This window comes from Oreochromis niloticus, linkage group LG12 (assembly GCF_001858045.2).
Source record: "Oreochromis niloticus isolate F11D_XX linkage group LG12, O_niloticus_UMD_NMBU, whole genome shotgun sequence".
In the NCBI taxonomy this organism is placed as follows: Eukaryota; Metazoa; Chordata; class Actinopteri; order Cichliformes; family Cichlidae; genus Oreochromis; species Oreochromis niloticus.
This window is the reverse complement of record NC_031977.2, coordinates 32,606,072-32,620,464: the sequence shown is the minus strand read 5'-3', so window position 1 is coordinate 32,620,464 and position 14,393 is coordinate 32,606,072. Positions and strand designations below refer to the sequence as shown.

General features: G+C 40.2%; 1 protein-coding gene across 1 annotated transcript; it reads left to right on the top strand.

The window, feature by feature from the left end:
* The first annotated feature begins 1,975 nt into the window (after positions 1-1,975).
* Positions 1,976-7,154, top strand: LOC112848328 (natterin-3-like). The gene is made up of 2 exons (XM_025912006.1): positions 1,976-2,522; positions 6,076-7,154. The coding sequence occupies exons 1-2, from the start codon at positions 2,432-2,434 to the stop codon at positions 7,152-7,154; spliced, it is 1,170 nt and encodes a 389-aa protein (XP_025767791.1). The 5' UTR covers positions 1,976-2,431.
* The last annotated feature ends 7,239 nt before the right edge of the window (positions 7,155-14,393 follow it).

Sequence of the window (14,393 nt, the reverse complement as noted above, 5' to 3'; positions counted from 1 at the left end):
ATGTATTTGTGTATGTAAATGTCACCTAAATATTTCTCTTTGTTGGGTAAATATTGTTACAGCTTATAAAATAATCCTACAGGAGGCCACGTGTGTTTTTATATGATTGGACCAGATTAAGATCAGGGCCGAGACAAAGTCCAGGTTTGTAGAGTGGTTTTCAGTGACTCAGCCACATGGTATCCACACTATATAAAAACCCTACTGAAGGTAGGTTATCAAGATGCATGAAGGGATGGACGCTGCTGTGATAGTGAGTAGCTCTTATTGTGTTCAAATTCAAGTTTTGCATCAGATTATGCATATAAAATAATGTTATGAAATATTAATATGATTTGTAATATGGTGAAGTTCTATTGCGTGTTTTGGGAATTGTGTGATAACATTGAAAGAGTAAGATTGGTTCTCCTCAGTCCCCTCTGTGAATTTATTCCTATACTTCCTCAGATTTCTTCAATTTGTCCACGCTAACATACGTTTAATCTCATCTGTCTCATTGTACTACAGAAAAAGGTAGGTACTTTTATACATTAGTAATTGTGAAAAAAAATTTCCTGAAAACATTTCAAAATTCACCTTTTAAATATTTATGATACCAACAAACAACAAGACACTGAGAATCTGAATACTTTATTAATCATAGGGGCAAATATTATGTTCAGCATAGACAAGATATTTCAAGTGAAAATAAACTAGATGTCAAAAGAGGAATTATAAAGTTTGAATGATTTTTTGGTGTGTCATGGTCAAATGAGTCTTTTGTTAATCGTGTTCCTGTGGCTATCCAGCACAAGATGGAGAGGATATGAAGGATTGTCCAGTACTGACTGTAACCGTGACAACATGCTACTTCCTGAAACTTCTGAAGAATAGAGAGAGATTGATTGATTGATTTTATTGATTAGCATACAGAATACAAAATAAAGATTACCAAAAAGCAAAAAATCATGAGACAAGGCTAATCAAAAGGTATTGGCTGAAGCATTTGCTTATTATGCCAACCCTTTTAACAAAAAATCTTCTGCATGCAGCTCCTGTACACAGGGCTCGAAGCAAAGAATAAAACAAAGCAAAAACAAACAAACAAACAAACAAACAAAAACAAAAAATTTCCACCTTAGATAATTACATCAAAGCAAAACAATCAAGAGTTTCAGAATTATTATTTTTGCTCTTTTCATTCTTGATTAATATATTTTTCTAATACTCTATTTTTAAACATGTTTTTAAACAAGGAAAATTAATTACACCTTTTTAAATCACTGTCATAACTATACCACAGGTTAACTCCTCTAACAGAAACACATCTTTGCTTTATGTTTCTCCTTATCTTGTTTGTTTTAAAGACATCTGTTCCCCTTAAGTCATATTGACTCTCTCTGACTTTAAACAGCTTCTGAATACTGCGGCAAAGCAAGTTATTTTGTGCTTTATACATTATCTGTGCCATTTTATATTCGACTAAATCATAAAATCTTAGGGTATTCAGATTAATAAACAAAATGTTAGTTGGTTCTATATAGTTTGATTGATTTATAATTCTTATAGCTCTTTTTTGTAACTTGAAAATAGGAAGAGTATTTGTTTTATATGCATTACCCCATATCCCCAGACAATAAGTCATATATGGAAGCAACAGAGAACAATAAAGTGTGTATAATGATTTTTTGTTCAGGACATGCTTTGTTTTGTAGAGAATAGCAATGGTCTTTGACATTTTTGTTGTCACACGATTTATATGAGACTTCCAGCTCAGCTTATCATCCATTATCACTCCAAGAAATTTATTTTCATACACTCTTTCAATTTCAATTCCATTAACCCTGATTTTAGATACATTTTTCATTTGTCTAGTGCCAAAAATAATCAATTTTGTTTTCTTTATATTTAATGATAACTTATTTACATCAAACCAGTTTTTTTAATATATTTAACTCCTTTTCCACTGTAGTCAGAAGCTGTTCTAGGTCTTTACCTGAGCAATACAGAGTGGTATCATCAGCAAACAATACACATTTTAACAGTTTGGAAACACTACATATGTCATTTATATATAATATGAATAATTTAGGGCCCAGCACAGAGCCCTGAGGAACGCCACAAGATACCTTCAACTGATTAGATTTTACATTATTGATTTCAACATATTGATATCTGTCATCCAGGTAACTTTTCATCCAGAGAGAGAGAGGAGCAAGTGAATACAAGGCTTTGCATTTCTGAGGAAATGGAAACAAATAAGGTGGCATTTTGAAAAAATGTGTTTGCAAATGGAAAACTTCATTCATTAAATATTTAACAGTATACTGAAAAGTTTTTTTTCCAAAGTGAAATGTTTTAATAGAGCTAACCTGAGCACTGAGGTCCAGATTTTTTAAATGTAGTTTTAAACTGCTGGTAACTAAGACTGATTTTGTCCTGTCATATTCAGATGTATCCATCGGTGTTGTTGCTGTTGGCTCTGCAGGTTCTGACCTCAGCGAGTCTTCATGACATTGATAACTCCATAGAGCAGAGAAATGGTAAACAATAACTTCTGTTCTATTAATTTTACATTTCATTCCTTAAATGTCTGAAAAATGAAATGTCTTATAAACCAAAAAAAAATAAAAAATCACATCAAAACTCTTTTAAAAGAGCATTTATAGTAAAAAGAAGCACATATCCTTCATATATGTTCACTTTAGGTCTTAAATAAGACCTCAGATATACAACATCCACTCTATTAACAATATGCCTTCACCTGTGCAAGATATGCTAATATTTGCAAGAATATATGTATTGTTATGATGTTTAATAAAAAAAAATCCCCTCTCGTCCTGTCTATCCTTCAAGCTCGGGTCCTCTACCAGAGGCCTGGGAGCTTGAGGGTCCTGCGCGGTATCTTAGCTGTTCCTAGGACTGCGCTCTTCTGGACAGAGATCTCCAATGTTGTTCCTGGGATCTGCTGGAGCCACTCGCTTAGCTTGGGAGTCACCGCACCTAGTGCTCCGATTACCACTGGGACCAGCACCCCTACATCCAGCACCACTACGTCCAGTTGGGTAGCCACCACCATTTTGTCCGTCTCTATCTGGAAGTCCCACAGGATCTTAGCTTGGTCATTCTCCACCACCCTTGGAGGCGTCTTCCATTTCAACCTCAGGACTTCCAGGCCATACTCGGCACAGTTGTTTCTGTATACTATGCCGGCCACTTGGTTATGGCGTTCTATGTATGCCCTGCCTGCTAGCATCTTGCACCCTGCTGTTAGGTGCGGGATTGTCTCAGGGGCATCTTTACACAGTCTGCACCTGGGGTCTTGCCTGGTGTGATAGACCCCAGCCTCTATGGATCTTGTGCTCAGTGCTTGTTCTTGTGCTGCCATGATTAGTGCCTCTGTGCTGTCTTTCAGTCCAGCTTTGTCTAGCCACTGGTAGGATTTCTGGATATCAGCCACCTCCTCTAGTGCACAGGCAGTGCACAGGTTGGTCAGCCTACTCCTGCAGTCTCGGCTTACTGCTCGGTCTACCAGTAGCTGGTGTTTTGCACCTCTGGTATTCTTGCCCATCCCTTTCTGTGCCCCGCTCATGTATTGACCCATGTGCATGTTCATCTTAGCCGCTATGATGCCTGACAGGAGCTTCCATGTGGTACTGAGACAGGTTATTGGCCGGTAGTTGGATGGCCTTGAGTATCAGGACTGTCTGGCCTTCGGTTAGCCATTCTGGATGTCTCTCGTCAACTAGCAGCTGGTTCATTTGTGCTGCCAGACGCTTGTGGAGTGCATTCAGCTTCTTCAGTCAGTAGACGTGTACCATGTTGGGGCCTGGTGCTGTCCAGCTCTTCATACTGGCAACCCTTTCTTGGATGTCTGCACTGTGATGGTTACTAGGCCCTGTTCGGGGAGGTTGCTGTGGTCTGCTCTCAGATCCACTAGCCACTGAGCATTGCTTTTATGGGTTGCATCTTTCTCCCATATGCTCTTCCATTATTGCTCCACCTCCAGCCTTGGTGGTGCTGTTCTCATATTGTTTCCCTGAGAGTACACCTTGGATGGTTCTGTCGAGAACAGCTGGTTTATTCTCATGCCTTCGATCTCTCTGGTGTACCTCTTCAAGCGGCTGGCCAAGGCTGTGAGTCTTTGCTTGGCAGTTTCCAAGGCCTCAGGTATGGACAGCTTGCTGTATTTCTTAGGCACCTTCTTTGTCACACCATTCTGCAGCTCCGATAGTTGGCTAACCTCCCTCTGTGCTACCTTGATCTTAGTCTCCTTCTCCATGGAGGGTAGGTAGGTATCATCTGTAGTGCTGTATTCACATCATCTAGTAGATCTTCTGAAGGTACTTCACATAGTCTTGATAACTGGCTACGGGCGATCCAGGTTTCAAGCTTCACTGTATATATACATATATATATTAGGGGTGAGACTCGATTAAAAACAATTAATCTAATTTAATTACAGGCTTTGTAATTAATTAATCTTGATTAATTGCATTTAATTGCACAAGAAAATTTGCCCCAGAGCGCAAATGTTTTTTGGGTTGTTTTTTTTCATTTAAAAGGGATAGTGGGCGACAGAATCAACTAATAGACATGGACATGAATATTGTAAACTCAAGCTCTTTTAATTTCTGAAGAGAAAAAAGCATTTAAACTGCATTTCAATTCAAAACAGAGAAACAAAAAAAATATCCCTGGCCAAATTGGGCAGACTTAAAAATAAACTGCTATTTTAAGTACTTTAAGTACATTTTCAAAATGATATTCTCTTTATATGATGTAAACATAAATTGCAGTTTTTCTTCTTAAAAAAATAGGCAGAAACATAAAGGGTTATTTGAGCCCGTCTCTTTCAGCCAGTTACTTAAACAAACTAGCCTGTTCACATTTTTAGAGCTCGAGGCAGGTCTCCTTTTTGTTACTATGTGACCTGCAAGTGAGAACGATCTCTCACCTGGGACAGAAGTGGCAGGATTAATCAAATACTTGTGGGCCAGGACAGACAGCTGTGGGTGGGTCCCTGCTTGACTGGACCACCACTACAGCGGGCAGTCTGTCTTGCTGATGGTGGATTCTGCTCTGTATAAACTCAGGGCTTCCTCATCTGAATCAGAGTCTGAAGACAATGAAGAGAGGAGGAGGCTCTTTGTCTTTGCTGGCATCTTTACACTGTTCCTGCAGCAGAGCCTCAAGGCTGGTCCAAACCTCTTCTTGCTCTCCCCTTGCAAGACACTAAAATCTTAAAGTGTGGGTCAAGCACAGTAGCTATCTTGAGGGTTGAGTGTAGCTACACGTTGGGATAGGTCCTTTGTGAAGGCAGTCTTAAATTTCACCATGTAGTTTGAGTCATCATTGGAGACCTCCATGGTGTGATGCAGTGGCAGAATGGAGGTAAAACCACTGAACATGAGCCATATGTCTCACGTCCAAGAAGCTCAGTCACAAACCTGTAGTAGACAGTTCAAGAAAGGATTTATTAATCTACACAATAACTGTCAAGTATAGAGCTTTTTGAAGAAACAGTAACAATAAGTTAGTTTTATTTACCTGCATGGCTCAAAGACAGTCACCAGCTTTTGAAGTTTTATCAGCTTTATTTTTTTCAAATGAATTAATCGCATTTAACACGTTAAATTCTCACCCCCAATATATATATATATATTTTAAGACGGTAAGACAAAGATTGAGAGGAAGGACAATTTAAATGCACGAGGTGAAGGGAGGCATGGGACAATGAGACACAGGTAGGAAGATTAAGGCCACCAATTCAGACACAAGAGAAAATAACTAACAAAAAAGCTAAACAGAGAACTGAAAACTCACACTGAACAGCAAACACTGGGTAACAGTAGATCAGTAAATCAAAATACAGAAAAAAAGAACACAAGGAACTAACTCAGATAACAAACTCCATCACACCGAACTGGAACTTACATATAACATATGATGGAGGAATATCTCAGGAGTTAGCAACCTAAAGACGAAAGGGTGATCAATAAACTGAAATATATTACCAGAATGATAAAAACCAAGCCACGAGCTCAATGTTTTTTTCTTTCTCCTTTTCTTTCTTTTCTTCACTGGTGAACTCAGATGCAACTGGGAGTCCTGGGAAATCGGCTAACAGATCGATGCTAACAGACCAACCTCTTCTTAGTGTTACTAAGTTCAGACAGAGGAGGCCAGTTCATTCTTCTTCCTTTAAGACTACCATTGACACCAACCTGGAGTGGATCACCTTTAAACGTTCTATTATCAACACTGCTGTCTCAATTTACAACAGAAATTTTGATCGCACTGATTATGTCTGCAAATACAAGTGTGACACAGGCTTTTATACCCCCAAAGAGGGTCCTTATTGTTTCTTTGCTCGCAAAAACAGATTTCACAGAGTATATCCCTTTGAGTTACTCGTCAACAGAGACAACTTTGAGATCCTGGAGTGGAAGGATAATTCGTCTGGTAAGGTGCCAAAGAATTCAGTCTCGACCTGTCCAGGGGAACAAATATATGTAGGAATGAACAAATATGGACTTGGGAATGTGTCCACTAAAGAAAAGGCCTTCTACCTGCCCTGGAAGGGTAAAGTATATACGTACACATCCTACAAGGTCCTGACCACCAATGAAAATATAGTCAGCCAACAGATTGACGATGTCAGGTACAACATTGACAACGCTAAAATTCTCCAATATCCTCCTGAGGCCATGCGTCAAACAACCATCAGCAACTATGAATGTCAACCAGTAGTGAAAACAAGTTCCATCTCAAAGACGTCTGAGGTGGAGCACAGGTGGGACACTACTTCTTCTGTTACAGTTACTGTTAATACAAGCATTACAATTGGTATCCCTACTGTCTTCAAAAAAGAAATTCACATCAGCACTGAGGTGTCGTTTGCATTCACCCAAGGAACAACTATGACAGAGAGCTTTACTGATACTGTATCTGTGGAGGTCACTGTGCCACCAAACCAATCCTGTGTCATTAATATGCTCCGGTACAAATACAAAGTCGACATCCCATTCACAGGACGCCTCAGACGCACTTACGGTAATGGGAACATCCGAATAACATCCATTACTGGGAAATATAATGGCATTCAGGTGGGAGAAGTCCGGGCTGTGGTGAATCGATGTGAACCTCTGGGTGGATCTAAGCCTTGTCCATGAAATCAACAAACCTCAGTATGATGTCTGGTGATGTCTAATGTGTTTTTAGCCATCAAACTCCTCTTCTTGTTGAATTTGAATGAAATTATTCTAGCTGCATTACAGTAGAAGAATGTCATTAAACAGAAAATGGATACAAGTATACAATCTTATATTTAGCACTTAATTATGATAATATGTATTAGCAGATAATGAAGTGTCACTGAATGTCAACTTAACTGACCTTAAAATGTCAGTTTCAATAAAACTGTGTCTAAACTAGTAAATCTAGTAGTAAACTAGTCTTAGAAATGTTTTATTATAAAAATAAATTTTCAGGTTAACTTTTTAAATGTGATCTTTAATCATATGTACACTGATAGTGATAGCAGTGATGATGATGATGTAGGTGGTGGTGACGTAGATGACGTCTTGCCTATGACGTCTGTATCATATAAAACTCACTGTATGTATTCTATTGATGTTTTTTTGCTATTCATTTTTAATGTTTCTTGATTTTAATGTTAATATAAAGCACTTTGAAGTGTGTCGTACATAAAAATGTGCTACATAAATAAACCTGCCTTGCCTCAAAGGTATATTTCCATATAAATGTTGTGGACTTCAGTGTTATGAGTAACATAGTAAATAAGAAAAAGATTTTTATTTAAATACCGCTTTTCACAGATAAAAATCAGAAAGTGCTTCACAATACAAAGAATGAAAATACAACATATAACAACGTAAAACAATAAAATACAAACTAAAAACAACAAATTAATTGAAAGCTTGTCTATATAAAAATGTCTTCAGCTGCTTTTGAAAATAATCAGTGGAGTCAGTACAGCGTATAAACAGTGGAAGGGAATTCCACAACTGCGGTGTCACGGTCTGGAAGGCCTGATCACCACGAGTTTTAAATCGAGTGCGTGGGGCCACCAGCAGACTCTGACCTGATGACCTTAGAGCTCGGGAAGATGAATCCGTTTTCAGCATGTCAGATATATATATAAATGGAAGCCTGTTTCCACCACTAAAAAAAAAAAAAAAAAGTATTCATAACTTGAAATTTCCACCTTTCTCGAAATTTCCACCTATTAACTCAAAATTTTGACTTATTAACTCAAACTTTTGAGAAAAGTAACTTGAAATTTTGACTTAGCTCTGCCAATCAGTAATCAGAAGGATATGGCGCAGAGGAATGCGCACTCAAAACTGGATGGCAAAAAATTGGCGCTTTCTATAGTACGTTTGCTGATAGTAACGCCATGTGATTCAGTTAATGACACAAGGATGTCATCATTTTTGAAGCCACGCTGAAAATCCGCACTGTCCTGCGCGGACCAACTGTGTCGGGTGATGGAGCACCTCTTCAACCTGAGCCTGAGGCTGGGACGAGTCCCACAGCTCTGGAAAACCTCCTGTGTTGTACCAGTGCCAAAGACTTCACGCCCCAAGGACCTCAACAGCTACAGCCCGGTGGCTCTGACATCCCACCTGATGAAGACCCTGGAGCGGCTGGTCCTGGCTTAGCTTCGGCACCTGGTGAGCTCATCACTGGACCCACTTCAGTTTGCCTACCAGTCCGGCATTGGAGCGGATGATGCCGTCATTCACCTTCTACATCGTTCCCTCGCTCACTTGGAGACCGCTGGGAGCACTGTGAGAATCATGTTCTTTGATTTCTCCAGTGCCTTCAACACTATTCTTCCCAAGGTCTTGAAGGACAAGCTGGAGAACTCTGGAGTGGACCATCACCTCACTACCTGGATTTTGGACTACCTCACCGACCGACCACAGTATGTGAGGACTCAGGGCTGTGTGTCGGACAGGGTCGTCTGCAGTACGGGGGCCCCACAGGGAACGGTTCTGGCTCCGTTCCTCTTCACCATCTACACTGCAGACTTCTCCCACAACTCCACCCAGTGCTTCCTGCAGATGCTCTCTGATGACTCTGCAATAGTCGGCCTCATCACTGATGGGGACGACAAGGAGTACAGAGGACTGACTCAAGACTTTGTGGACTGGTGCCAGCTGAACTACCTCCAGCCAGTAAAACCAAGGAGCTGGTGGTAGACTTCCGCAGGCACAAGCATCCTCCACTGCAACCACTGAACATCCAAGGTATGGACATTGAGGCTGTGGACAGCTACAGGTACCTTGGTGTTCATCTGAACAACAAACTGGACTGGACTCATAACTCAGACGCCCTCTACAGGAAAGGGCAGAGCAGGCTGTACCTGCTGCGGAGACTCAGGTCGTTTGGAGTGGAGGGCCCACTCCTGAAGACCTTCTATGACTCTGTGGTGGCCTCAGCCATCTTTTATGGTGTGGTCTGCTGGGGGGGCAGCATCTCTGCTGGGGACAGGAAGAGACTGAACAGGCTGATCCGAAGGGCCAGCTCTGTTCTAGGATGCCCTCTGGACCCAGTGGAGGTGGTGAGTGACAGGAGAATGGTGGCTAAGCTGTCATCCCTGATGGACAACATCTCCCACCCCATGCAGGAGACTGTGACAGCACTGAGCAGCTCCTTCAGTGGCAGGCTGCGGCACCCACGGTGTGGGATGGAGAGACTTCGCAGGTCTTTCCTCCCCACTGCTGTCAGACTCCACAACAAAGACTTCAACTGATCAAACACACACATCCACACATGTGCAATAACACTAAGTGCAATACTCTTTTCTGGAAAAGTTGTATTTTTACTCAGTTGTATAAAGCATTTGCATTTGTCCTGATTCGAGATATTGAGAACCAAACCAAAATACCAGAGGCCCAGAAGGATGCAATCAAACAGATGAGTTTATTGAACACACGCGTGGGAAGAAGCACACAGCATCACAACTGCGGGGTTCTTCTCCCAAAATACACAGAGAAAGGTTTTTATAACGTTGGGGTTTGACACCCCCTCTTGCGTTCTATAACATATTTTTGTATTTCTAAGAACATCATTTGCATCTTGTACAGACAATAATCAATTTTTAGAACTAAAGTCAGACACAGAAGTTCCTCTTTCTAGCATCTTCTTTCCAAATATGGTGATGCAGCGCTCTAGAGTGCGACCAATTTGGTCGCAAATGCGACCAAATTTTTCAGTGGTGCGACTAAAAAAAAATATTTTCGGGTAACAAAAAAAAAAAAAAAATCTCTGCAACTCTCCGTGTGGTCAACAACAGACACACATTATGCCCCTATCATGGACTAAACCAATCAGAGATAGTCAGGGGCGGGTCCTCTCTGATTGGCCGTGGTCCAGTTGAAAGTGCAGGTGGAAGAGAGAGGTGAGTAGCTTGAATAAAGCGATATCAATTCATTAACGGATTCCACACAAAGACGTAAACACAGAGCGGACCCGACGCATCAGAATCAGCTTTGTCTTTCTCGGCTTTCTCACCCCACGGCCCGAACACGGACACGCTGTCGGAGCTTAGCGATTCTGATGCGTCGGGTCCGCGCTGTGTTTACGTCTTTTTTGCGCTAGATTCTGAGCTGCAGGTTTTGTCTCTCCAACCAAAATTCGCTGAGCCAGCAGCAAAAGAAGCAGCAAAATACGCTTCACATTTGATCAATGTCGTCATGAATGCCCTCTGACTTTTGCTGTTTTGCTTCCACCACGATAAAAATCACACTTCATGCACAGCTCTCTCTCTCTCTCTCTGTGTACTTCAAGAACAGTTTCCCGTCTCAAATCTCTGTTTTCTGCATTATCCATTCGCTTATTACCCACCAGTCTACTGTTGTTTACAGCGCTGTCGGCCGCTGTCTTTTTCTTTTCTTTTTCTTTTTTTCACTTAAATGACCTCGGACAAGAAAGCCTAATTTCAATACTGAAGAAATTTAAACTTCTTAAAATTATGCAAAATTGCAGAATATTGCAGAATATTTTTAAGGTTATCTGCTATAAAAAGCCAGACCAGGAAAATCTCCTTCATGTTTTTCTGTGTTTTATTCTCAGTTACTTTGACACAAAGGCATCTGCTGTGATGTTCACAATTCTGATGAAGTCTCACATGTATCAGTACTGATAAATGATCAGAATTATAATATTTCTGACTGTCTGAGGCTAAATTGAATCGAATCAGGACTTTGAGAACCAGAATCGAATGGATTATAGAACTCAGTGATGATACCCAGCCCTAGTGAGCAGCCTAGGCCCGAAAGAAGTGGATGTAGCTGTGGGTAATAAGAAAAGATGAAAAGAACGATTGATAACTTTTGTGTTAAGTTAAGGACTGATCCGTCTGAAATTCATAGCCAGCTCTGACACGGTGCCATCAATCTTTGAATGCTGAAAAAACAGCAGTGTATCCAGAAAACACATTATATGCTGCAATAAATGCACTGCCCGTGTCCCCTCTCCCCACTGCCTTTCAGCAGCAGGCAGCAGCAAACAGGTCGTCAGAGGAGCCAAGATGATGATTAAGTTAAACATTTTCTACAATATTGACAAAGCAATTTAAGCACAAGTTTGTTAGTTAATAACTTAGAAATGAATATTGTCTGTATGGACTTCCCCCCCAAAGAAAGTACACATGTAAAACTGCGGTGTTAAGCGATGCGGTTGAAAAATTTGAGTGCGCCTAACTTTTGTGTCGGTACACCTAAATTTTTAAAGTTAGACGTACCGGTGCACCCATGTCAAAAAGTTAGTCTAGAGCCCTGTGATGATCTCAGACCCTGGAGATCCCCGTAGACTTGTCCTCCTGTTGACCCATCTCCTATCATCTGTTGCTAAGCAAACTCAAATGTAACAGGTTGCACAAGAAGCTGAAGTTTATTGTTTATTCTGTGGTTTCTAGGTTGTTCAGTTTAGTTTATTGGATTCCCTCTTGTGTCTCTGCCCTTTTTGTCTCCCTATGTGTCTGTGTTTATATTGTGGTGTGAGTTCTTGTGCCGTGGTTCCGTTCGTGTTTTATTCTGTTATGTTTGCCATGTTTCCATGTCTCCCTCATGCTCCTCAGTGTTCTCTTCCCTCTCCAGTTTGCGTCTCTGTATTTCCTGCTTTATTGTGAAGGTCCGTGTCTTATGTCAGTGTTTCTAGTTTTGTTTCCCCTTGTCTCGTTATGTCCAATTAATCGCAGCCGTGTCTCCCTCCTGTCTCCCATTCCCTGATTGCCCTGTGTGTATTTAAGCCCTTTTCTTGTGTGCGTTGCTGGTTTGTCTGTTCTTTCCCTGCATCATTCTGTGTTATTACCCCGTGTCGCCCTGCATCGCCATTTAAGGTTTCAGCTTTGTTTTGTTAGTTTTTTCCAGTTTAGGTTTGGTCTGGGAAAAGGAGTTTTTGGACTTGTTGTATTTTCACCTTTTCAGTGAGTTTTACACTGTGTAGGAATCAGGGAGGAATCGCCACAGGAGCCACAGTGCCTGGGATTTGTTGATAATCATGTTTTATCCCTTCACTGTAAATAAAGTTCACTGCTCTTCACCATCAGAGTCCTGCCTTTTGGGTCCTACTTCTCCGCAACTCCATGGTCTACCATCGCAGTCCCTGATGTTTGCATGTCATTTGCATAACACAAAAGCTTCTAATTAACAACCAGTAATTCTTAAAGACCCAGTCATCAGTGTCATCATGTAGCTGCTGTGGTGAGCAGTTGATGAGGTTTCAGTGCCATCTGCTGCATTAAATGAAAATGCCCAACAAGAAAACCAGGTACAAGAACAGTTTTCACAAACGTTTGTGAAAAATCAAAAATTGATTTAAACAGTTTATTCTTGGTAAGTCCACATGTAATTATTTATTACTACATGCGCAGGGACAAGGGAGAGATTGTGGCTCTTTTTTTACTTTATCAAGTTACCTTTACTTTTAATTTTGAGGCCAAAGTTTCTTTTGTGTTACTTTTGATATTTTAGGCTTCTGATAGGTGATTTTATTTTGAGTCTGATTTAAAGCTAAGAGGGTCACAGTTTTTCGTGATTTTGTCTAAAGGTAAATGTATAAGATCACCAAGTACAAATAGGCACCACATTTTAGGCTTTTATATAAAATTCTTATATAACAATAAAAATTGTTTGCAATCAACAGGAAATAAACAGGAATAAAATTGGTCCCAAGATTCCTTATTTATTACTGATACTAAATACAGACATTAGAAACCTTTAACAAACTTCAGACTCTGGTACTATTGGCAAGGTTATTATCGTTAACGAAAACTAACGAAATAACGAAAACTAGAAGTGAAAAAACATTTTCGTTAACGGAAATAAAAATAAAAACAAAAAAAGCAAAACTAACTAAAACTGTAATGAGTGTTCACAAAACTAACTAAAATTAACTGAATTTATTGCAAAAATGTGTTTAGTTTTCGTTGATGTGTGCGTGTCATACAATAGTCAAGGGTGAAAAAGAAGTTTAGTTTCCAGGTTTTTTTCTTGCTGTGTCTCATTATGCCAGCAGGTGGCAAGTACGTTAGTCGCGTCGTCTGTGTTGCTGCTCCGTCCACGCGCAGAATCATGTCAGGAAAAGTCTGGAGAAAGCGCCAGCTTCCAATTTGGGATTACTTTGAATATGACTGTGTTTTGGATAAAGCAAGTGTCTTGTAGTGGAAAGAGACAAATTATGAGGGACATTTCTAAAGGGAAAAAAAATCCCACAAACCTTAAAGTGCACTTGAAAAGCTCACACAAGAAGGCTAACCTAGTTTACCTGGAGAAGGTAAGGGGCACGCCCAACCCTCATCCCCAGAAACAGAAGCTAACCCCAGGCAAGGCAGCGTGATGCATCCCGAGACAACAGGACTGGGATATCTACATAACTGTGTGAGTCAATTGCCTTAACACCCGGTGCTGCAAGAGTTAATAGTCTCATTGGGGCCAAGATATACATTTTATAGTTGCCTGGTATCAGTGGTTGTTCATCTGCCTTTATTTATTTATTTATTTATTTAAAGAACCCATAGGTGGGAATGTGAGTTGTCTGTCTCTGCGTGTTAGCCCTGCGACAGACAGGCGACCTGTCCAGGGTGCAGGGTATGGTAGCTGGAATAGCAACATACCCAAGGATAAGCAGAAGAGAATGACTGATATGATGAAACTGGGATTTTGTTACACTTTATTGCAAACACAACTAAAACTATAACTGAAACTAATCAAAACTAAACTGAAACTAAGGATTTTCCAAAAAATAAAAACTAAACTAAACTAGCAAACAATTGGTAAAAACTAATTAAAACTAATATAAAATTGAAAATCTGAAGTCAAAACGAAATAAAAAAAAAAAACTAATGAAAATTGCAAAACTATTAAAACCCTGACTATTGG